Here is a 22,903-nt window from a genome sequence, read left to right on the forward strand (position 1 = left end):
CTCCAATGATAGTTCAGCATGAGACAGTTGTACGAGGCATAATCTCAACATGTCTGAAAATTGAAAAATAGTTGACATGCATAGTATATGTTGATTTTTTGGAGGGGGAAAAAAAATTCAAAATGACTTTAAACAGCTCTTACTCACCTGAAATGACCTTCCTGTAGTATTTGAGCATTTCATATTACAGGTGCGTGTTGGAGGCAGCTGCCACAGCAGCAGCTCCCCCTGGTGTTCTCCTGCTGGGAGGCTCTTGGCTCAGCTGGCCTATTCGTTTTCTCGTCAACACTCACGCTGGCAGACAGTCAGTGTGCAAGTAAAAACAAAAGCCTTTACATTCTTTATTTGATGACCCCTTCCCCTGTGCCCAACCTCTAAGAGCAACGATGTACACAAAATAAAATTCTCTTACAACAAAAAACGAAAACGAAAAATAAACAGTGCAGTGTCAGTGGCCACCAGGTCCGTAACTACATTCACAAATCTTTTTCCTACATGAAACACAGAGTAAACGTACCGCGAGTCACCAAAAAATAAAATAAAATAAAATAAAAAATCATTGTAGTGTATGATCACATTCTCTTCTCTTCCTTCCTCTGAATCTGTACAGAGTCGTTTGGACAGCGAAAAGGCAGCACAGTTACATTACATAGTGGTGTGTTGCGTTATTCACTACACACGGGTCGTGGTGAAGAGGGGGAAAAAAGGAAACGGCCCACGTGTGTTTTAGTGCTTTGGTTGAGTGCGAAAAGAAAACTGTGAGAGTTGCCGAGCGAGTGAGTGAGTGAGTGAGTGGAGATTATACTGAGGAAAAGGAAGCAGCAGTGGACACTGACGAGGGCCTGCCCTAAAGGAAATTTAAAAAATAAAATAAAAACTCAGCCGACAGAAGAAAAAAAAACAAAAACTTTTTTTCTTTTTCTTTTTACAGCAAAAGTGTACAACTTAATTTATAAATACAGTTCAGGTATAAATTAGAAATACAAAAACAAAAAACCTAGTGTAGTTCAATCACCTAGTGCTACTCTGATGCCAGTCTGATTATTAACCCTCTTTTAATATTTGGTGAAAAGAGAAATAATTTTAAAAAAAGAAAAAGAAAGAAAAAGGCACAGCAATGAATAATAATGAGAGCAATTTATCCCTGCAATTACAGTCACAACACTATAAACCCCCCTCCCCCATTGCGACAAGACATTAAAATATAAATTAGGATCGGACTAAAAAATAAAAACTGGAATTCCGACGACGCGCTAACGGGAAACGCGCTGGTGTTTTTTCCAATAAATTAAGAAGAAGTTCGCAGAAGTTTGCGATTTCATCCGCATTTCGTCAACCTCCCTACCGCAACGTTAGCAGTTCGACATATTGGAGAGACGACATGTCAGTGAATCAATAGGATAACACAACATTGTTTCTCGACCGTTTGTATGCATTACCGTTTTTGTTTTTTTCAAAATAAAACAAAACACTGATGTTTTGCTTTCCCGATGTCGGAAAATGCATCACCCGACGGTTGGTTAGCAACCAGGCGGCTAATGGCGGGGATTGCTACAATGCTAAAATGACCAGACTCGTCATTTTTTTGTGCTTTCTACGACACGACGGCGACCAAAAAAAAGAAAAAGAAAAAGAAAAAAAGTGAGCGGATGTTCCCCCACACGCTCAAACGTTCCTTTAAACTGAGTATTTCCGATAAAACATCAAAGTTTGTTAACGTGACAGTGTTTCCAACCGCTGACGAGGAGAAACTGACGGCTAGCGTCCGCTAAGCGGACCGAGCTAAACGTAGACCAGGTCCCGACTGGCGGAGGCCACGTCCTGCGTGGGGCCGTCGCGGGCGGCGCCGGCCTCCTCCTCCTGGTCCTCCAGGTCCTCCCGGTCCTGGATGGGCTTGGGGCAGCTGTACGGGTGGCCGTTGTCGTCGAAGAAGCGTCGAAAGGTGAACTCGTAGAAGGCGTGCTCGGGGTGGCGCGCGTTCGGGCCGCCGGGGCCGTCACTGGGGTCGTCGTCGCCGTCGTCGCCGCCGCTGCTCCAGCGCTTGTCCGGGTGCACCGGGTCGAAGTTGGACGTGTCGGTGGAGTGGGCGATGGTGGGCACGTAGGGCGCCGCCTGCTGCCGCGGGTCGCCCGAGAAGTCGGCGCCGCGGAAGAAGGCGTGCGCCTTGATCTCGTCTGCGCCGTTGGCGCCCAGGCGGTCGTCGGGGCCGCGACACAGCTGCACGATCAGGTCCGACACGTCGGCGCTCAGCCGGGCCTGTGGGGGGATGCGCAGCGTGCTCCTCCAGTTGATCACCTGGGTTCAGTAGCAGGGAAGGAGGGAGGGAGAGAAGAAATCACATGAATTGTGCGCCCTATAAAATCCACTTTATTTTTTCACAGGTTCTGTTTATTCTAGGCATGCACCGGTACCAGTATTGGGTATCAGTGCTAGGGCTGAATGTGAAGTGCCACACGTGACTTGTGCGTGGCACGAAGCAACGAGTAGCTACATAAAGGGTTTTTCATATTCATCCACGCTTCAATTGCCTTTATCTTAACATTAGCCTCGCCTTTAAAAAAAAAAGGACAATTTATGTTTAATAAATATGATATTGTTTATTATAGTATTAGTTATAGTATAGTAATATTGTATCAGTACCAGCATCAGGTATTGGTATCGGTACCAGCATTGGGTATTGCACCGGTACCAGCATTAGGTATCGGTATCTGTACCAGCATCGGGTATCGGTATTAGTACTGATACCAACATCAGGTATCATATCGGTACCAGCATTGGTCTCAGGACCATCATCAGGTATCAGTATGGGTACCAATGTCAGCATTGGGTATTATATCGGGTATCAAATTAGTAACAGCATCAAGCATCATTATCAGTACAAGCCTCAGGTATCGTAACAGTACCATCGTCGGATCGGGTATTGTATGGGTACCAGAATCGGGTGTTGTATCCGTATCACCGATGGGTATCAAATTTGTACCAGCATTAAGCAAGTATTGTTACCGGTATCAGCATTGGTTATTGGTATCAGTACCGATACCAGCAACGGGTATCGTAACAGTACTAGCATCAGGTATCGTATGGATAACAGCATCGGGAATCATATTGGTATCACTCCACTCGTAAAATATGTGCCAGTACCACCACGCCGACACCAGTTCTATATGTATGTACATGACAATTTTGTTAAATTTGTGTTTGTACTGCAGTGAAACTTGTGACAGTTACACATGTTCAGAAAAACACGCTGAGGAATGTGGAAAAGAAAAAAGAAAATCATAGTAATTCTATATTGTGTAATGGCCTTATTAAGTACTCAGTATCAGTGTTGGGGAGTACTGAAATGCAAGTACTCGTTCTGTAAAAAAGTGGTATCGGTGCATCCCTAGTTCTTTTCCATTTAAATTTTTGGGAAATTTCATTTACTGTTTTTAGCTTTTATGAATCTTTTTTTTTTTTTTTTTTAAACCTTTTACTGCTACTTTATGACCAAACAGTGGGCTCTAAATGTAAATTAATAAGAATTTGCACAAATAATAATATAATAAATAAATAATAAAATATAGGAACTACTTAAAAAACAAAACAAAACAAAAAAAACACTTCTAAATAACCATATAATATCCATATGAAAACGGGTGCAGTTGTGTCATTTTTTCCAATGGCGTGTCGGCCTCAACGCACACGACCACAAAATCCTTAACAATCTTGAACCAGATGAATTAAATGCAGCGCCAGTATTGGTGGTACCAGGTGCTTTTCCTTGTTTCTTACACGGGTTCTCGATATCATGAGATCACGGCAACGTGTCAAAGGCCCCGAATGTTCGGCTTTTGCTTCATTCGTCATTTGACGGCCGAATTGGTTTTTGTGCGTTTTCTCTTCTCTTCGTTTTATTTCCCAGTTCTCTTTGGTTTTGGCGTCTCGTTCGTTCCGTCAAATTCCACGGCATCCCCGAGTTAAACTTAAGATTGCGTTTTGATTGGGCGATTTCAGCGATTCGGCGACGGTGCAAACGGCGGGGCCGTCGCTCTGCAGTACCTTCCGCTGCGTCTCCAGGGGCGTCGTCGCCAAGAAGGGAGGCTGTCCCACCACCATCTCGTACAGGATCACGCCGACGCTCCACCAGTCGCAGAGCTGGGTGTAGCCTGGGGAGGGGGGGGGGGGGTCGCAGGGACAAAAACATTTTAGGAATTAAATTTTTGCCCTCTGTTGCTCGGGTGTTAAAAGAGTAAACGTGAAGAGGACGAGATTCGCAATAAACTGCACATGTACGCAACGTGCAGCGAGCGGTGGTGGTAGGAAGTTTTTGGACACCTTGTGCATTTGCGATGCACTGTATTGTGTCCCAAGTCTCCAGGTGCACTTTATTACAGTGCAGTCACCAACATTTACCCACATGCTGCACGTCCACCACTGTGTCCGTACGGCTCAGAACTGGAAGTTTCAGCATGATGACCGAGTTCAAGAATTTCGTTTTCTCACTGCGTCTTATGAACAAGAAACAACAAGATCATTTCCATTTCCAGCTGTTTGTGCTCCTCTGATGCAGCCAAACCTTTTGAAACACACACACAGGCCTGGTCTAGGCAATGGAGGCAATGGAGGCAATGGCCCAAACAATCCTTCATGTGATCAGTAAATAAAAGTGAAATGCTGGATAATCACAGTGCGGGGGGTGGGGGGGTGGGGGGTACCTGTTCGGAGGAGGACCTCTGGTGCAATGTAGTTGGGCGTCCCCACCAGCGAGTGCGCCAGGCAGCGCTGGTGCTGCCGGGCCTTGCGCCTCTCGAGGGGCTTGAGGCGGTCGGAGCAGCGGCAGTTGGTCGGGTCCTCCCAGTCCTTGCTGAAGTCCATGCTGTCCTGCCTCACGTGGTCACCTGGGTGGGGAAGAGAGATAAAACAATAAAAGTAACTATTCAAGAACTTTGAGGTTTATGTTCGTTAGGGGGAAAATTAACAGAAGATTTTAGTTATTTAAAACAGCTTTTCCAATAGTAGTAATAATAAATCAACGGTCATTTGGATTCCTTCAGCTTCATAGAAAATTGGGAAAACATTTTTCTAAATTCCATTGAAATTTTCAATTTCAATTTTTTTTCTCCAAATTCAATTTTTTTTTCTGTCCTCATTTCTGCGTTGAACTCTATGATAACCGGCGTTGGTGGAATAATCTACTGGAACGCTCCAAGAACATTACGAGTGCGGCAAAATCAGCAAAGGATGGCCCGAACACATTATGGGATGGCTTTGACAGTTGTTGCCTCGAATGTCTGATTGAACGTGATTTTAGAGACTGACTGTCAAGTGTGCAATACGCGGCCGTCATCACAGAAGTTAATTGCTTTAAAATTGCTAAAAAAGAAAAGAAAAAAAAAGAGATGTAAACATTGCTAGAGCAAAGCTTGCTATTATAATCACAGCCACAACAGAGTAAACAAAGCCTCATGGTTGATCTTTTAGGCTCTCGTGAACAGCCTACTGTTAGTGTGTTCACACAGAATGTTGTCTCTTCACTTTTAATTAGACATTGCAAATGTTTGTCACAAAATGTTCCCATACGTGTTCAGCACCTATACTTCCCTGCACTCGCGACGATCACGCGGCATTCGTGACAATTTCATCAAAGTGAGCTCAGGCTAATGAAAGGCAGCGTGTTCCGAGTGTTTCCGACGCACCGCTCTGGTAATACTTGGAGTCGTGCGTCCAGCGGAAGCCCGTGCACAGGCCGAAGTCGGTCAGCTTGATGTGGCCGTCGCGGTCGATCAGGATGTTGTCGGGCTTGATGTCGCGGTGGATGAAGCCCATCCGGTGGACGCTCTCCACGGCGCTGGTGAGCTCGGCGATGTAGAAGCGCGCCAGCTCCTCGCGGAAGACCTCCAGGCGGATGAGCAGGCTCATCATGTCGCCGCCGGGGATGTACTCCATGACGAAGTACAGGTTGTCCTTGTCCTGGAAGGAGTAGTAGAGGCGCACCACCCACTCGTTGTCCGCCTCGGCCAGGATGTCGCGCTCGGCCTTGACGTGCGCCACCTGGTTGCGCAGCAGCACGTCCTTCTTGCGCAGCGTCTTCATGGCGTACAGCGCCCCCGTGTCCTCCTTGCGCGCCAGGCACACCTCGCCGAAGGCGCCCACGCCCAGCGTCTTGATGCGCTTGAACATGCACTTGTCCATCTTGGCCCGCTTGAGCCGGATGTAGTTGGACTCCTTCTGGCAGAGCATCATGCGCATCTGCTCCTGGGCCTCCGACGACAGCTTGACCTGCGGCGGCGGGAGACAACGCGTTCTTTAAAGGGCCTCGAGAAAGACGGAAATACACGGTCGCGGTTCGAGCGAACGGACGAGTGACTGCAAGGACGGTGCAAATATCTTTGAGGGCTGAGCTTTCTCCAGGTCCAGTCTGTAAAGTTTGGCCGGATTTATGATGAAAAGCTTGGAAGAGATCTACAGTTCTGTTTCTGTTTCGCCCCACCTGTGTTAAGTTGTGAACTGTGAATGATAAAACCAAAATAAAAAGGACCTTGATTTAAAAAAAAAAATAATAATAATAATAATAATAATATAAATAGAGCATATTTCTAAGGAAGTTGGTGTGAACACGGAAGGTACCCAGGTTTGTGTGCGCATGCCACTGTAGCTGACTGGCAAGCTCACGAGCAGGAGGGTGAGTGCAAAAGCACACCAATTTTCTACAAATCTTCAAATCTTACACACTGGACCTTTGAACCAAGACACAGAGATGCCCAGGTGGTGGTCATGCACTGTTACCACAAACATGCTGCAAGGACAATGTTCAAAATCGGACATGCAGACTGCGAAAGCTTTTACCTTTTCAGATCAGCTGCCATGACAGCCAAAAGAGGAAAGGAGGGAAAGAAGAAGTGAAGAAACGATGAACAGACTGACAGCGAGGCGCAGCGAGGACGAGTTCAGACGAGTAAATGAGAGAGAGTTCTTTAAAGAAGCAGGAAGTAGTGAAACAGGAGAGAATAACAGAGGAGAGTTTTCTGCATCGTCCTCCTCCTCACCCTTTGCATCTCACACTCCAGCTGCTTCCTCCTCAGGATCCTCTGCTGGTGGTTCTTGAGGACGTTCTCCACGTGCTGCTCCATGAAGAACTTGAAGGCCTGGGGCGAGTAGGCGGCGACCCGGGCCGACTCGCCCCGCCGCTCCTCGTCCCTCTTGCTCCGGCGGACGGGGACGGGCGACGTCGTGATCTGCTTCCTCTCCTTCTCCTTCTCCTTCTCCGCCGCCGCCACCTCTCGTCCGCCCTCCTCCTCCTCGGCGCCTGCCTCCTCCCGGCCGGCCGTGGGCTCGTAGGTGGGTGGGCAGCAGGGCTGCTGCAGCAGGTGTTTGGGGTAGGGTGGCGGGGGGCCCTGGTAGCTGGGGGCCTCTGGGAGCGGAGGGGCAGAGGAGGAGCAGGAGGTGGAGGGAGGGGGCGGCTCCTGGTAGGGGGGAGCGGGCGGCGGCTGCGGGGGGTTCTGCTGCTGCGGCGGCGGCGGCTGCATCCAGGGGGGGTGCGCGGGTGCGACGGCCGTGTGCAGCTCTGGCTTCTGCACGCGTGTGCTCTTGACGGGCTGCAGGACGGGCGCCTGCGTGACGGCCGTGACGGTGGTGGGGGAGGGCTGTGAGCCGGCCGCCCGCCCGCCCAGCGGGTGGCTGCTGAAGGAGTTGGAGCGGGCGGGCGGGTGGTGCTGCCACAGCGCCGATGGGTCGTCAGGCGGCTGTGGCTGTTGCTGCGGCGGCTGAGCCGCAGCAACAGCCGCAGCCTGGGACCACGACTGCGGGGGGCCCAGGTTGTACACGTCCAGGTTGTGGCTGTTCCTGTTGGACGCCATCATGGACGGGTGAGGGGCGCCGCCGTTGACGTAGGAGGGGGAGGAGGCGGTGGCCGGTGCCTGCTGCTGGTCGGTGGGGCTGTGGCGGCTGACCGGGTAGGGAGGCGGCGGCTGCCGGCCGGCCCCCGGCAGGTAGTCACCCTGCGGGGGGCCGCCCTGGGACCAGCTGATGGGGGGGAAGGTGAACTTGGAGTTCTGCATGATGATGGGCTGGTGGGGCCCGGGGCTGATGCCGCGCTGGCCCGGCGCCGCCCCCTGGGGGACGGGCGAGATGCGGGGCACCAGGTAGTCCAGGTTGCCCGAGTAGCGCTTGGTGCTGGACGACGGGTTGCTGTCCCACGGCGGCGGCGGCTGCGGCGGGGCGGCACCCCCCCTGCTGGGTGGGGGCGTGACGCTGCGCACCTGGGGGGGTAGCGGGGGGTTGACCCGTTGGCCGCCGCCGCCGCTGCCAGCCGGGTGGCCCTGCGGTGGCGGGCCGGGGCTGTCTGAGCGGTACATCATGCCGTCCATCAGTAGAGGGCCGTGTCGAGGGGCCAGAGACTCCTTGGAGCCTTTCCAGCTGGGCCTCCGCAGCACAGCCTGCGACATGTGGGAAGCTGCTGGAAGGCGCAAAGCAGAAAAAAAGTGAAGCTGAAATCAAACTGAAGAAGGAAAATAAACTCATTTTCAGAGGCAATACGTTATTATATTATATAATACAACAAATATGAACTGATTAGGGCGACACGGTGGTGCAGAGATCAGTGCTGTTGCCTCACAGCAAAAAGGTTGTGGGTTCGATTCCGGGCACGGGGCCTCTCTGTGTGCATGTCCTCCCTGTGTCTGCGTGGGTTCCCTCCGTGTTCCTCCCACACTCCAAAAACGTGCATGTGAGATGAATTGGAAACTCTAAGTTGACCATAGGTGTGTGTGTGTGTGTGTGTGTGTGTGTGTGTGAGCGAATGGTTGTTGTCTTTCTACGTGGCCACTTGTCCAGGGTGTCACCCTGCCTTCGCTGGGAGAGACTCGAGCAGAGCACCGTAACCATGCTGGAGGCAGCGGGTACAGAGGGTGGATGGATGGATGGATGGATGGATGGATGGATATAATGAAATGTTTCATGTTTTGAAATAGTCAAAAAATTCTCAGGGGTAAAAAACAAAAAGAAAACACAGTAATATAATAACGTATTGCCTCTGAAAACACACGACAGTGTTGAGTTGTTTCTGGTTTTTTTTATCCACATGCCTGATGTCCTACACATGCTAGCGAGGCCGATTAACCACGCTGAACGGCGGGAAGGGACAAACCAGCGTTTACGCCTCACACATTCCATACCTGAGGTTTTCAGACCTGCGCTGTTCGGGTTGCTGGCGGCCATCTGTTCCCTCAGCGACTCCTGGTAGCTCAGCTTACTCATGTAGTCAGAGCCCGGACAGCGCATGTTGCTCTGCTTGAAAGGGGGGTGAAAAGATTTGCACAATGAACTAGCTCAATAATACATAGGAACACACATAATGTACATATATAGTTTAATATGGTTTCAGCTCATTTCACAAAGCCCAAAGACATTTGTGAGTGGATAGTTGTAAGTTTGGCTCCGAAAACCATACCATTCTGACAACGTTTGAACCACAACAGGTTTGGTGAGATCAATCACAGCAGATTACTTCATTTCACGCCACTCAATACCTGCGTCGATCACAAACGGGGCTCGGCGCAAACGGCATCGGCTCGCATTGTCGCTCTGTGCGAGCTCGTCATTCCACTTTGCATAGTTTACATTTCTCAAGTGGCTCTCGATAAACAAAGTGTCACAAGTGATTATTCCCTTATAATACAGCTATGAAGAGAATGGCAATCTTCCGCATTCTTTATCAGAGGAGCCCGACACTCGACTAATCTCACCTCCTCAAAGCCCACAAACGGGGGTTCCGCGGACATGTGCTTGTTCGTCTCGGGGCCTGACGCGCACGGCTCGTTGGCGAAGGGCATCAGGGATTTGCGGATCTCCTGCAAGGCCTTGTGGTAGGGGTGCTTGGGGTTGCTGCTGCGCCCCTGCGGCCTCAGGTCCTCAGGGTGCATTTTCCCAGCGCAGCTGAAGTCCAGTTTCGGGGGATCAGACGGCTTGGACAGGTTGCGGAGGCTATTGCGTATTTCCTGCAGCATTTGTTGGCTGTTGCCGCCGCTGTTGCTGGTGGGAAACGTTTTGGGTCTCATCTGCCTGTGTCCGTCGGGTTTCTCGCCTCTCTTCATGTAAAAGCATGTATGGGTCACAACGAGGGGGATGAAGAGGATGCCAATCAATCCAGGGTTGCACCAATGGAGAGCCGGAATCTCAGATATTTCTCAGGTCCGCATACTGCTAACAGAAATAGATAGCACAACTGGAGATAAGCAGTGTTGCTAAACAGGTCAGGTAAACACTGAGACTGCAGTCAATCTTCAGCAGACGTTGACAACTATGAGTAACATCAAATATCAACATGAAGAGAACTGCTTGTCCATTCAGCAGACAAATATCTTTCTTCATGTAGAGTAGCATTGAACGTTATAGGTAATAAAGGTAATAACACAAACACATTTTCAAAATGTAAAGGGGGGAAACATTAAAATAATCTGAAGAAATGTATATTTATTTTATCAACAAAGCAAGAAACCTCTGAATGCTAGCGTCGTTAGCATTTGAAGCTAATAGAACGCTGTGTTGACGCTAATTTACATTCTGCCTGTTGGGGAGAATGAGGGTCAGTTAAAATAATTGACATATCTGTAATGAATTGCACGTCGGGCGTTATAAACGACAGCTAAATAGAATTACTCTGGCTTCTATCAAACAACGCAGCAGAACTTCAGCGGCCTGTGATAAAGGCATCCATTTGCTGCTAAGCTATGAGTTCAACAACAGGTTGCCCATTAGCGGTTAGCTCGAGACATAACTGGAGTTGGTTAGCTGTTAGCCGTGTTTGACAACTTACTAGTCGTTGTGGTCACCGCGTTCTTCCACACTTTTTCTTCTGTTGGCGAGAAACGATATTTTCAAGACAGGCAGGCAACAGAGACTTGACTTGCCGCGCCGAACTCGGGTTTTTGTAGTCGTGTTGAATTCCTGGGATGTCTGAATGACAAGTACAATAGCTAGCAACAAGTAAGACACGGAAGACAAGCGTACACACTTCCGTTTCACAATAAAACAACAATATTTTTTTTCGGGGGAAATCAAAAAGCACATATTTAACCCATACAAAAGCATGCATAGCATTGAAAATGTTTAACTACAAATGCACAATAACCTAACATTTGAGGATGACGTTACTAATACTCTTCAAAAGACGGCTGATGTATTTTTTAGGCTATAGTGAGATTGTAAATAATGTGTATATTGGTCCAGAAAGCTCTGCACAGGTCTTTATTGAACATCATATTTGACCCTCTGTCACCACCCTCCCAAATGTTTTTGTTGAAACAGGGAGCCTTAGTGGAAAGAACAACACCTGGCTGGGGGTTTAGTCAATAAACTGGGCAAGGTACCCGAGTGCCCTTTGTGACATCAAGTCATGATTTCCAAGGCTGTGTTACAGCAAACTTTCTGAGGGGGAAAAAAATGAGCCAGCGATGAAAGCAAATGATCAGATATTTCTGAATTAGACCATTTATTTATTCCAAACAAGATGAATTACATGCATTGCATTGCATTGTAATGTATTGCATGCATACATTACATACATTACATTACATCAGAACCAAGTTCAGCCAAAGTTTCAAAAGCGCAACTTTGGACAGAGTATTTTGGCCACTGGCATTATCAAAAAAGAAAAACAGTTATTCAACAAGTCTTTATTCATTTCGTGTGTACAGATACAGTCTTTTTTTTTTTTTTTTTTTTACACTGGGACCTGTCTGTTGACAAAAATAGCCTCTCCGTCAGTCCCGCACACAAGATACTGGCCGAGCACATCCAAACTATTGACGGACAGCGTCTGGCTGGGCAGCATGTGAGTGGTCTCCAGGCGGCCCTTGCTGGAGTCTCCGCTGAGCCAGGCACTGATGAGAGACTGGTTCCCTCCAGCTGGGGCCATGGCGCTGTGTGACATCATGCTGTTGTTTCTGCTCCCTGAAAAGCAAACAACTGCATTACATTTTATCGGATTTTGTCACACATTATGTCAAGCATTATGTCATGTGACTGAGGTCACCACCACCCTGTGCCAACCTGAACTTAAGTGTCTTTTGATGGCCGAGGGAAACCCATGTAAAACAGAGAACATGTGACTCCATACAGACGGACACTGGGCGGCCGGGGATTCAAACCCCAACCCTGACATGCTGTCTCTTCCCTCTTTCTAACCTTCGCCATGCTTGCTGACTCAGCGTTAATGATGTTTCCCTTTGACAGTCAAAAATAACATGCAATGTTGGTGACAAACCAACACATGAAGACAGGAGGAAAGTTGTGGAAAGTGTCTGAGGCATCCAGAGTTGCATTTTTATCAAAAGCCCTTCTTAACAGGGCAACAAGTCTGTGATAAACTGTCAATCTTTTAAACTTCTTAAATACTTGAAATGTTTTGCAAATATTAGTCCCCGTTTAAAGGAAGCAATATGCAAAATAATTTGACCGCTAGCACCATCGCAACTGTCGGATGGATCGGAACGGATGTCCTTCATGACATTTCCATATTATCGTTGTGAAGGCAGGGAGGTACAGGAGGTTCTCATTGATTCAAATGTCTCTGCAGGTGGCCCGGCCCGTAAACCAGAAGCAGGAAAGCACAGAGAGGTTGCGTGAAGTCGCTTTCTGTTGCAGCTGTCTGCAGTTTCGCACGAGGCAAAACATGTTTTTCCAGGTTGTCCAATAAGCTGAATATCCCATAGAGCTCCTTGGAATTACACTCTCTATGCAACTACTTTAACTGACTCAAGGATTTGACCAACTCTGCTCCAAGGTTCAAGCATTTTTTCATTTTATCACATGCTTTAGGTGATAAGACACAAAGTGGTCTTGCCTTGTAAAAAGGAGTTTATGTCTGAATGTGAAGTCTCCCAGTGCAGCAGCGAACCGTCCTCGGAGCACGTGAACAGGTGATCTGGATTTGTTGGGTGGAAGTGGACTTCCCACACTGTGCATGAAACAAAGAAAAGTCTCAGTGAAGCGTAATAAAGCGTAAATCATTGTAAATCATCATAAATCAGCAAATCGTTAAAAGAGAGATTTTAAAAAAAGAAAAGAAATGTACTTAAAAGTTCAACCGGGGTATCTTACTTTCTGCAGAGTGAGCCTCCATGAGTGAGAAGGGTGTTTTGCCTTGTCTTACGTCCCAGACACACAGCATGCCATCCTGCCCTCCTGTGGCCACAATGTGCTGCTGGTTGGGGTGTCTGTCCACACAGTGCAGAGGGACACGATCCCCAAATCTAAAAATAAATAAATAAAATGAAACACAACCTACTGTTAGAATTTTCTTTCCATTAAAGTCAATATTCTGAAAATCATAATTCAAATAAAGTAGGGAGATCTTACAAAGAGAAAATCTGGGACGGCGAGTCGCTCGGTTGTCTGAAGTCCCACAGCTTCAGCTGTCCGATCGAGTTCACGGTCAAAACCTCTGTTGTGCGCAGGTAAGTCACGGCATGGATAGTGCTGCTGTCTGCATTCTCTGCACGATATCAGCAACACAATCAAGTCATGTTGCCATGCGCCACACCCTGGTCGTGCCAGCGTTCCAACGTGAACGCAAACCAGTCTTCGTCCAACTGACCTATGACCCGAGACACTCCTTCCTGGTCGGCCCTGAAGACCACGATCCTGCCGTCCTGGCCGACTGTGACGATCTCAGGGCTGCTGCACACCAGGCCGGTGCAGGGGGCGTTGTCGCATGGGAAGTGATGCGCCCGAGCCCAGTGCTTGGAAACCGATATCGTCTGCGTTCCGAGTGGGCACGATGTTAGAAACGGGCATAATTCGACGAGCGCGGCAAGTACGATCAATTGTTTACACAGGTAAAATAACGCACACAGTATTTAAGCCCATAGCACTTAATAGTTGCAACGTGACATCCACATATTTTGGTGAGAGTGGAAATAGTTACAAGTACGTTAATTATGCCTCATGTCCTTCTAACTACATGTGATGTCAAAAGGCTTAGTAACATATGCATGTATAACTCCAACTGAACCCGTGTGTGTACCTGATTGTTGCTTTGGTGGTGCCGATAAATGGTCACAGCGCCAGTTGACGATGCGGTGACAATTCTCTCTTGGTCTAAAAACTGCAGGGAAACAAACAAATTACACAACAACAACAACAACAACAAAAGTACTGTAACAAGTAATAACTTAGAAAAACCTTAGCAACTCTTGCTTGACAGCGCGTTTTTGTGTTCTAATAGCAAGCATGTTAGTGTTTTTAATATTATCCCTGTCTCAACATTTCACAAACTTTTTGGATGTTTTCCTCACATCACGCAGCGCTGTTGTGGACTCTGACTTGGGTCAATTTGCTAGTTTAAGAATGCTTAAAACAAGCGACTATTTTACTTCTATTTGTACCCCGTTGACATTTAAGCTTTTCCCTGGTTGGAAACATAACATTACACCACGTTAATGTGGACTAAACCTGTCATCCAATAACATTTGCAAAGTTGAAAGTTGAGATATGCAATTGTGTAAACACACGGCACAATAATGATTAAAAAAAATAAAAAAATAAAAAAATAAATATTATGGCATAACAATACGTTCATATTGCTTTAGCTCATAAGTTCATACGAGAATCTTACTTGAAGGTCCAGCACGTCTCCATCGTGTTTTTGATCACATAGAAGCTGCGGGTCTCCCTCGAATCCGTCCTCAATGGCAGAGGTGTCTTGATTCACAATAGACCAAACGGAAATCCTGTTTTCCTACAATACAGACAACACTTGCAGTTACTCATGTCCGAGCTCAGTCTGCCTTGAACTAGCACGTTTAAGAGGAGACAGGCAAGGCAAGAACAACACGATGCGAACAAACTCACATTTAGCACAAGATAACGACGGACATAGAGACACATTCACTATCATTAGGAGTCGCCTGGTAAAATAACATTCCAAATAATCAACACACACACATTGCTATTTGACAAAGTAACTTGCCTTTGGTACAGATAAGTTTCGTCGACACTTGGCTCACCTCGTTATCCCACGATCCCGTCACAAAGATGTCCGGTTGCTGCAAAGTAGACTGCGACACTGGCCTCCATCTGGTTTTGTTGATTTTCTGGGACACGTACTTGGCGTTTATACTCTCCATGACGGAAGAATAGTCTCAAGCCACGCGCATGAAACAAGAGGGATGGTTTATTATGTTGATTGTTTTTTTTTAGCTAGCAGTCACACATGCATTACGCGCCTCTGTCTTTCGTAGGCGACTACGGAAGCTCGTACAAGCCAAACTAGCTAGCCGTGCGACACGACCCGCTTGGCTGTCGTCGGACATCAAAGGAGAGCACCACACAGCGGCCAACATATAAATTGCAGGAATATCTGCTTCTGCTTCTGCACTGACTAGGTTTATTTTAATAGCGCTGCAGTGACCCCGGGTTGATGCTTGCAGCCTTAAAAGGTTCATTATTTTATGCAAGGACGGTGCCCTTGTGTGGGTGTCGGGTGCCTGAAAGCGCTGCAAATCCTTTTGGATGCCCGGTGACGTATCCGCCGCCTCACCGTCTGCTTTGGAGGTTGTCAGTTTCATCGGCAAAACAGTTGGCGCAGGCGCGGCACTAACAGCTGCTGTCTACTTACTCCGCAAAGTCTGCTTAATAATGGCCTGGAAATCTGGAGGAGCCAGCCACGCAGAGCTTGTGAACAACCTCCGCAGTAAGTCAGACTGTTCGTTTATTTATTTCCTCGTGGACGATGTGCTCGTGCGACCAGTGCGGGCGCGCCGTCCGCAAAATAACGTAGTTCGATAGCGGAACGTTATCTCCGCGTTAGCCGGTTGCTAAGCTATACATGGGGCTCCGCTGTTGACCCAGCGTTACCTCTCTCCACCCCTTTCCCCCCCCAATCGCGTTGGCGCCGTGGAACGCGTGCACGCAAACGTCGATGCGATGCATGACGGCCACAAAATATTCGACTTTGCTTTTATCCGTGCAGTTAGGGGGGGGGGGGGTCACATTTGCCTTTCTTTGGACCAGACCGCTAGCCTTATGTGCGTCATCCAGGGCGCTGTAGCTAGCGACGGCGGTAAACGATAAGCTAAAGTGCCCTGCCCACTCTCCTTGATGGCTCCAGCCAGGTCCATTCACTCGTCCCGAACGTGTGTGACACCGACAGCTGAAAATCCCAACCCCCGACCCCCACCCACTATCCGGTTAGCGCCTTTGTTCGCGGGTGATTGAGAGCGACGGCGGTATAAAGGCGGTTTGTTTTGTTAGGGGACGTGGGGGGGAAAAAAAGAGCGCAGACTTGGTGTTCACTCCGTGCCAGGCAGGGGCTTCTAGGTGCTTCTTTTCGTGATCGGTGCCACATGGTTGCGCTCATACCCACTGCAGGGCGCTAGTGGCTTCTCGCTAGTGGGGTTTAAAACAATTACTTAATATGACCCTCCCTTGGGAACATACCTGTGACGTGTGAGCGCGCACGTCGAGGCTCTTGATATAAAGTGTCCAGCGAGGCTATTTATACTCTGTGCGGTTCAGCGTATAAATGAATCGGCCAGTTCAGCATGTTGTCAAGAGCAATGCGGTTTGAAAATGTAGTCCCTATGTAGCCTTTTGCTAATGTAATGTTGGGAGCAGAATGTAGCTAGAACCGGTCTATCTATCGAAATGCATTGCGTTTCGACATTTAACGCGACAATACAACTCACAAACCCGGGAGCATTGTCATAATTATTTTTATTTATTTATTTTTTCCATTGGGCCATTATTGTTGAACTATTTTGGAGCAGTGGTGCCATTACTCAGCAGAATGCAGCTAAACACAACCTTGAATTAGCTCAATTTAGGCAGGTCTGACTCAGGATGCATGCTAATTTATTTATGTGTAGTGTCCCCGCCCCCCCCTGTCCCCCCCTATTTTATTTTGTTGACACTTTCAAGCAGTGCCTGCCAAGGCCAAAGCTGCTCACGCACTTTCTTATTGTGAAGGTTGACTGGCGACCTCGCACACACTGAGTAAATATGTGTACATCGTGCGTCATTATACATTTGGCAGCTTCACATCCTCTATTTTTCTTGGTCATTGCTCTTGCAATGAGTCAATCTGTGGCAGCGAGTGTGCTTCATTTGTAATGTGTATCCCTGGAATGGCACGTTGCTCCGAGGGCGATGGAGAGCAGCATCGGCTTTCACTCACCCTGGCTCTTCCTTCCTTCTTCTTCACCTATTCTGAAGGATTATTCAGCGTCGTCTCCCAGATTCAGATTCAGATTCAGATTCAGATTCAGATTTCTTTATTTGCCATTGTGTAAACACGTAGGAATTTGTTTTGGCAATGCATGTGTGCATTTCAGTTCTTTTCACATATATATCAACTAACAAACATACAACACAGTGCAAAGCGGAAGTAAACAAAGACCATATATATAATATATATATATATAGATAAAGTGCATGTTGGGATTAGTTAGCCTGCACCTCCCACCTGTAACATTTGACACTGTGCACTGTGTTTAGCCTCTGGTGTGCTGCTTCACGTCACTTAGCATGCGTTCTGTCACGTCTGATAAAGCAACGCAAGGAATCTTTGAGCCGTTTTCTCCAAGCGTTTCACAGCCAAGCAGGCGTCGGCTATTCTGAAACACCTTTTGCCTTCCAGAAATCTCTGCCTTTTGGCTCTCTCTCGTCTTGTTGTATTACTTTTTTCCGCGCGCACCTTTTTATGGCAGCCCTTTGGGCCGTCAACGCTTTACTCTGTCATGGTCCTGCTCAGTGAGGTCAGACGCTGCTTGCGTGTCTGTTGCCATGCTGCAAGAACAAAACAATTCCAGCAATCTTTATTTTATGTGACCTGTATTTCTACGCGGGACAGTGAGACTCGTGCTGCTTTTGCCTAATAAGCTGTTCTACCGTAGCGGTGGCGGGTGATAAAATCCTGCCAGCAGATAAAATCAGCTTCAAGTCACGATAACGGGGCGGGCATTTCTGTTTCTACCAAATTAGGCGCAACGTTATTTGGGAATGTGAAGCAAATGGTTGGCACGAGCTCCTGTTACAAGTCAGTGTATTGCACATTGACTGTGTTTACTGTCCGTGCCTGGATTTTAAAACTCCCTTTGTTCTGTGCATCCGTGTGCATGACTTTTGTCTTCTATGCACTGTACAGTTACGCAATGTGTCTCTCACCGGTCGTCATGCATTATCGCAACGACACAAAGTCTTTTTTTTTTTTCTCTCTCTCTCTCCACTCTGCAGAAAATGGCATTATTAAGTCGGAGAAGGTCTACGAAGTCATGCTGGCCACAGACCGATCTCACTTCTCCAGGTGTAATCCATACATGGACTCGCCCCAGTCAATAGGTATGATCCCAGAGCCGCTCATGCATCACCGCAGTTTCTGGAGCCATTAACCAAACTAATGTGTGCCTCTCTCCTCACCTCAAGGCTATCAAGCGACCATCAGCGCTCCACACATGGTAGGAGATTTTGCATTCTGTACACGTGTCAAAGTTAGCTTTTTTTTTTTTTTTAACCAATTTTTTTTAAAATACTTTTTTTTTATTTTTTTTTTTTATTTAGTTTCTTAATAATTTTTCCCAACACAGTTTTTTTTTTTTTTTACTGGTACGCTTTATACTGTAAGAGGTTTTTGCACATATCTACAAATTTCCATTCAATATTATGTTTTCTGAATTTGCAATGTTTCCTCCTTCTTGGTGTCGGGGTATTTAGTATGTAACTAGGAAGGAGGGTGGTGGACAAAACTGTCCCTTTTCTCCTAAAAAAAGAGATTTTTTTTTAAAGCAAATAATGGGCAATACTATGATAATCCATGTTTAACGATATATTATGTTTTTATATGTCAATTGAAGTGATTCTGTCCATGACTGAATGTCATAGAAATCACAGGACCCCCAAAAAGCAGTGAGGACAAACCAAAATGATCTCAAGATAAAATAATATTGATGCATTTATATCTATAGTAGTGTTTCTATATTATTGCAGTACGGACCCTTTTTACGGATTTAAGTAATTAAAATAATTTGTACGCATTTAGTGCATTTTTTTTGTTTTGTTTTTTTTTTTAAAAACCCAAGTCCTGGCAACTTCTGACTTCTGGCAGATTTCATAAGCTCAACTCAAAACATCCGAACTGATTAGAATGAAACATTTTGCTGATGCTAGCAGACCAAGAATGTGAGATGGGTTGGATGGATTGTGCGACAGTCAGGGGCCAGGGCGGACCTGCGGCTAAAGGGATAGTAACACGGTGGTTTCGTTGGGTGCCTTCTTTTCCCAGCATGCTTACGCCCTGGAGCTTCTGCATGACCAGCTTTATGAGGGAGCCAAAGCTCTGGACGTTGGCTCCGGCAGTGGAATCCTCTCTGCTTGCTTTGCACGAATGGTGAGCCACACATGACGGGTAAACACATACACTTTCTCTTTTTGAGGGAGGGTGATTCTTATTTGCTCCTTGGCTCGTCACCCAGCAGATGTCATGTAAAATTGTTTAAAAAAAAACACACACAACCACACGCAAATGAATTAAACTCTTGTCTCGTCCCTGTGTGGCTCCACAGGTAGGTCCTAAAGGGAAAGTTATAGGAATCGATCACATCAAGGAGCTGGTGGACGATTCAATAAGCAATGTGAAGAAGGACGATCCCAGTTTGATAACATCAGGCAGGATCACACTAACAGGTGGGGCATCAGTCATGTGAAAGTTAATGAAACGTGATGAAAATGAAAATAATTATAATACATGATAGTATGAAAGAAAAGCATAGTTTTCTTTTCCAAGTAGATACTTAAAGGTCCAGTGTGTAATATTAGGCTTGATTTATGATTTTTCTATTGGTGAAAATTTAATAGACTGCCCATAAATACCTTAATTAAAGTGTGTAATTGCAGTACAATTAAAGTCATTAGGTTTTCCTACTCTTTGAAGGGTTCTCAAGTATATATAGGTATATACATTTAGCAAAGGTCTTGCTCCCAGTTAGCTGCCATCTTGCACTGCTATATTTCTAAGGAAGCCTGGTGTGGACAATCCAGCCCGCCTGACAGCGTGTTTTGTAATTAGGGTGAACGTTCACGTCCTCAAATAAACCAGTGAAGAAGAAGGTGGACGACGTATCCAGATTTGGGTGTGCAGGCCACCGTAGTTCACTGGCAGGCTTCGGAGGGGGGGGGGGGAAGAGTTAAAGACGCTGCAATCTAAAAATTTAACCATTTGATGTTGCCGGTTTTTCCTCAAAATCACCAAATAACCCATTTAACCTTTACATTTTTTTTCAGTTGGAGATGGCCGGCTGGGCTGCCCTGAAGAGGCACCGTACGATGCCATCCATGTGGGCGCAGCCGCACCGACAGTCCCTGGAGCTGTGAGCCTCTCCCTTTACTCTAAGTCAGGGGTGGCCAAACTTTTTGAGCCACAATAGGCTCTAAAATTTGACACAGGGGCCAGACTAGAAACAAATGGATGGAGTCTGAGAGAATGCCACGCATTAAATAAATAAATGAATAAATAAATGAATGAATAAATTCATTAAAATATGTTACCTGTGTTCTAGCTCTTGGACCAGTTGAAGCCTGGCGGCCGGCTGATCCTGCCCGTCGGCCCAGCCGGCGGCAACCAGATGCTCGAGCAGTACGACAAGATGGAAGACGGCAGCACCAAAATGAAGCCCTTGATGGGGGTGATTTATGTGCCTTTAACAGACAAAGAGAAGCAGTGGTCAAGGTGGAAGTGACTTCCTTCCTCCCCTTCTCCCCCCTCTCTCCTTCTCACAGTGGCAAAGGTGAAATGGTGTGGCCTGGAGCAGGCAACGGATGCCAAGAGGCCGTCCCTTTTTTTTTTTTGGGCCGCTTGTTATTTTTTTGCTTCTTCCATACCACACCCCGAAAAGCTGCACGTTTCGTCCATATTTTAAAAACTCACATAGGTTTTTAACTGGTTTTAATGTAGCCTGCTCGACTATTGACATTGATAGCCATACCTGTAGTTTTGATACTCTAACTGAAATTGGCAGCGGTATTCTATTCAAAGAACAAGACTACTTTTGTCAGTTTCATGCTCGCCGGGTGTTGAATCAAACTTCTTCATTCCTGTGTTTGTTTTTTTTTAGACACAGAAAAAAAACGGTAACTGCTTGAATTTCTGCATGACGTTCTAACTTGAACTTGCGTCTGCATGACTCGTGTCGTGTTCAAACCAAATCTGGTGCTTCTGCAAACAAAGGCAACATAAAGTAACATGAGTGACAGTGTACTGTAGTAGCTCACATTTTGGCACAAGCCCCTCCGTCTACATTTTCAAAATAAAAGCACATGCACAAAAAATAATAACCCCTACCAGGAAAAAAAATGACTATTGAATGCATAAACTTGTTAATATAAAACTCTTCTCTTGGTGCTTCTGCAAAAAAAAAAAAAAAAAAAAAAAAAAAATGCAACATAAAGTAACAGGAGTAACTGTAGTGTTTACATGAACACGAAAAATATTAGCACCCATGTTATTTGCCAACACATGCATTGGCGTCTCAACCTGCTCCAAACCCTTTAACATAAACTCAGGGGGGCTTATTATATCAAACAAGAAAGACCCCTCTCACTGCATGCACATTACTTTCTTCTGCAGCCCCAGATTTGGTATGAATGCGTCCTTACTGATGGACTGCCGGTTTGGTCTGCCACATCTAACACTGAACGTCTGTCTCCTGCAGGGATGAACTTTGAAAAGAAAGACGCACCACAACAACCCACATAAAAGTCTGAACCTGAAGAAAACTTGGGACAGGGATGAGGCTGCCCGCGGTATTCTGTTCAAAGCATAACAAAACACTTTTTTTTTTTTTTTTGTTTGTCTAATGACGGACTAGCAGCCGGCCTGGGAGGGCTGGAGAAGAAAGACTGCTCGAAGCTCAGCACAGAACTGTGGGAGAGAGCTTTTTGTTTTCATTTCAGACCCGCTTCCTTTTTGGTTGTGTTGATTCTTTTGAAACTGCTGGATATTTTTTTTTTTTGTGGTCTCATCACGTTGGATTTCAATCAGCCATTTTTTTAATTTTTTTTTTTTAAGTATTACAGCTAAGCAGCATCTGCGCTAAATGTTGGAGGAGAGCAGAACGGGGGACAGACGAAAGAAGCCTGCCACTTACTGATAATGCATTTAGCTACTGCACGCATTGTGTGGATCATCTAACTGTAGAGTCATCTGCCGACGTGACCTCCCACCCTCTGTCCCTCCCCTCCTGCCTGTTGTATTAGGAACACACACGCACAGGCGACGCCAGTGACGTAGTCCACCTGCTCCCGTGTACGCTGCAGCACCCTTAGGTCATGTAACATACAGTAAGACATGCTCGGGATCATGCAGTATCCTCTCTCCGCGTCAACTAACACTGACACATGCACATTCAGGGCTGTGCTTCTGTTCACCCGACGGTGTGTCGTCGCTTTCACCAACTTTCCATCGACGGTGCGTGCAAAAGGTTCTTCCGGCGACAAATGCTACATGGGAAAGTCACTGCTTTGCCAAAATAAAACCAACAATATCAAGCAAATGAATGTTTGTTCTTTGTGAAATAAAAAAAAAAAGCACATTGTACCTTTTTTTGGGAGGGGGGTTGATCCAAGTGGTGGATGGCATTAGGCTCTCACAGTTTCTGGAACAAACATGAAAATAAAATATGCCTATGTTTTGCTCTGTCTTTTGTGTCTATTTTTGTGTGCGTGTGTGTCTGTGTAATCAATAAGGGTATTATTAAAATGGGGGGAAAACGACCAAAACAGTTCAAAGAGCTGGCTACTTTCTAAGTTTCTATAAAAAACAAAACAAAAAAAACAACAACATTTTTTAAAGACAAACCAAAATATTGACAAAGCATTATTCCAATAGTCTGTCTCGTTGACCTCTAGCGTAAGTAGTTTAGTTTCATACTCT

General features: G+C 46.5%; 3 protein-coding genes across 7 annotated transcripts; 1 reads left to right on the forward strand and 2 right to left on the reverse strand.

Moving 5' to 3' along the window:
* Positions 1-321: 321 nt before the first annotated feature.
* Positions 322-10,980, reverse strand: lats1 (large tumor suppressor kinase 1). 3 transcript variants are annotated; one of them, XM_076037827.1, is made up of 8 exons: positions 10,796-10,980; positions 9,726-10,179; positions 9,156-9,270; positions 7,029-8,437; positions 5,679-6,261; positions 4,698-4,880; positions 4,042-4,148; positions 322-2,295 (listed from the first exon to the last, which is right to left on the reverse strand). In XM_076037827.1, exons 2-8 carry the CDS (start codon positions 10,071-10,073, stop codon positions 1,783-1,785), a joined length of 3,258 nt encoding a protein of 1,085 aa, XP_075893942.1. In that variant the 5' UTR covers positions 10,074-10,179; positions 10,796-10,980; the 3' UTR covers positions 322-1,782. The 3 variants fall into 3 exon arrangements, with proteins under 3 accessions (XP_075893942.1, XP_075893943.1, XP_075893941.1); XM_076037828.1 differs by having other exon boundaries at positions 9,156-9,267; positions 9,726-10,182; XM_076037826.1 differs by having other exon boundaries at positions 9,726-10,182.
* Positions 10,981-11,638: 658 nt separating this feature from the next.
* On the reverse strand, positions 11,639-15,254 carry nup43 (nucleoporin 43). Its single transcript, XM_076037831.1, has 8 exons — positions 14,988-15,254; positions 14,597-14,719; positions 14,006-14,086; positions 13,577-13,739; positions 13,339-13,474; positions 13,081-13,232; positions 12,824-12,937; positions 11,639-11,931 (listed from the first exon to the last, which is right to left on the reverse strand). Exons 1-8 carry the CDS (start codon positions 15,105-15,107, stop codon positions 11,702-11,704), a joined length of 1,119 nt encoding a protein of 372 aa, XP_075893946.1. The 5' UTR covers positions 15,108-15,254; the 3' UTR covers positions 11,639-11,701.
* A 102-nt stretch (positions 15,255-15,356) lies between these two features.
* pcmt (protein-L-isoaspartate (D-aspartate) O-methyltransferase) lies at positions 15,357-22,020 on the forward strand. 3 transcript variants are annotated; one of them, XM_076037833.1, is made up of 8 exons: positions 15,357-15,673; positions 18,214-18,318; positions 18,403-18,434; positions 19,259-19,363; positions 19,539-19,659; positions 20,257-20,342; positions 20,532-20,759; positions 21,684-22,020. In XM_076037833.1, the coding sequence occupies exons 1-7, from the start codon at positions 15,493-15,495 to the stop codon at positions 20,709-20,711; spliced, it is 810 nt and encodes a 269-aa protein (XP_075893948.1). In that variant the 5' UTR covers positions 15,357-15,492; the 3' UTR covers positions 20,712-20,759; positions 21,684-22,020. The 3 variants fall into 3 exon arrangements, with proteins under 3 accessions (XP_075893948.1, XP_075893947.1, XP_075893949.1); XM_076037832.1 differs by having other exon boundaries at positions 20,532-20,701; XM_076037834.1 differs by having other exon boundaries at positions 20,532-20,657.
* The last annotated feature ends 883 nt before the right edge of the window (positions 22,021-22,903 follow it).

This window comes from Nelusetta ayraudi, unplaced genomic scaffold, assembly GCF_046127955.1.
Source record: "Nelusetta ayraudi isolate G7.1 ecotype Tasmania unplaced genomic scaffold, CSIRO-AGI_Nayr_v1 ptg000052l, whole genome shotgun sequence".
NCBI classification, from domain to species: domain Eukaryota; kingdom Metazoa; phylum Chordata; class Actinopteri; order Tetraodontiformes; family Monacanthidae; genus Nelusetta; species Nelusetta ayraudi.

Coding starts and splice junctions, on each gene's coding strand:
- lats1 (XM_076037827.1), bottom strand. CDS start 10,073: ATGAAGAGAGGCGAGAAACCCGACGGACACAGGCAGATGAGACCCAAA. Junction 4,149..4,697: donor AGAGGTCCTCCTCCGAACAG/GTACCCCCCACC, acceptor CCCCCTCCCCAG/GCTACACCCAGCTCTGCGAC. Junction 2,296..4,041: donor CCCTGGAGACGCAGCGGAAG/GTACTGCAGAGC, acceptor TACTGAACCCAG/GTGATCAACTGGAGGAGCAC.
- nup43 (XM_076037831.1), bottom strand. CDS start 15,107: ATGGAGAGTATAAACGCCAAGTACGTGTCCCAGAAAATCAACAAAACC. Junction 14,720..14,987: donor CGGGATCGTGGGATAACGAG/GTGAGCCAAGTG, acceptor TCTGTATTGTAG/GAAAACAGGATTTCCGTTTG. Junction 14,087..14,596: donor GAGACGTGCTGGACCTTCAA/GTAAGATTCTCG, acceptor GTTTCCCTGCAG/TTTTTAGACCAAGAGAGAAT.
- pcmt (XM_076037832.1), top strand. CDS start 15,493: ATGCCCGGTGACGTATCCGCCGCCTCACCGTCTGCTTTGGAGGTTGTC. Junction 18,435..19,258: donor CCATCAGCGCTCCACACATG/GTAGGAGATTTT, acceptor TTCTTTTCCCAG/CATGCTTACGCCCTGGAGCT. Junction 19,364..19,538: donor CTGCTTGCTTTGCACGAATG/GTGAGCCACACA, acceptor GTGGCTCCACAG/GTAGGTCCTAAAGGGAAAGT.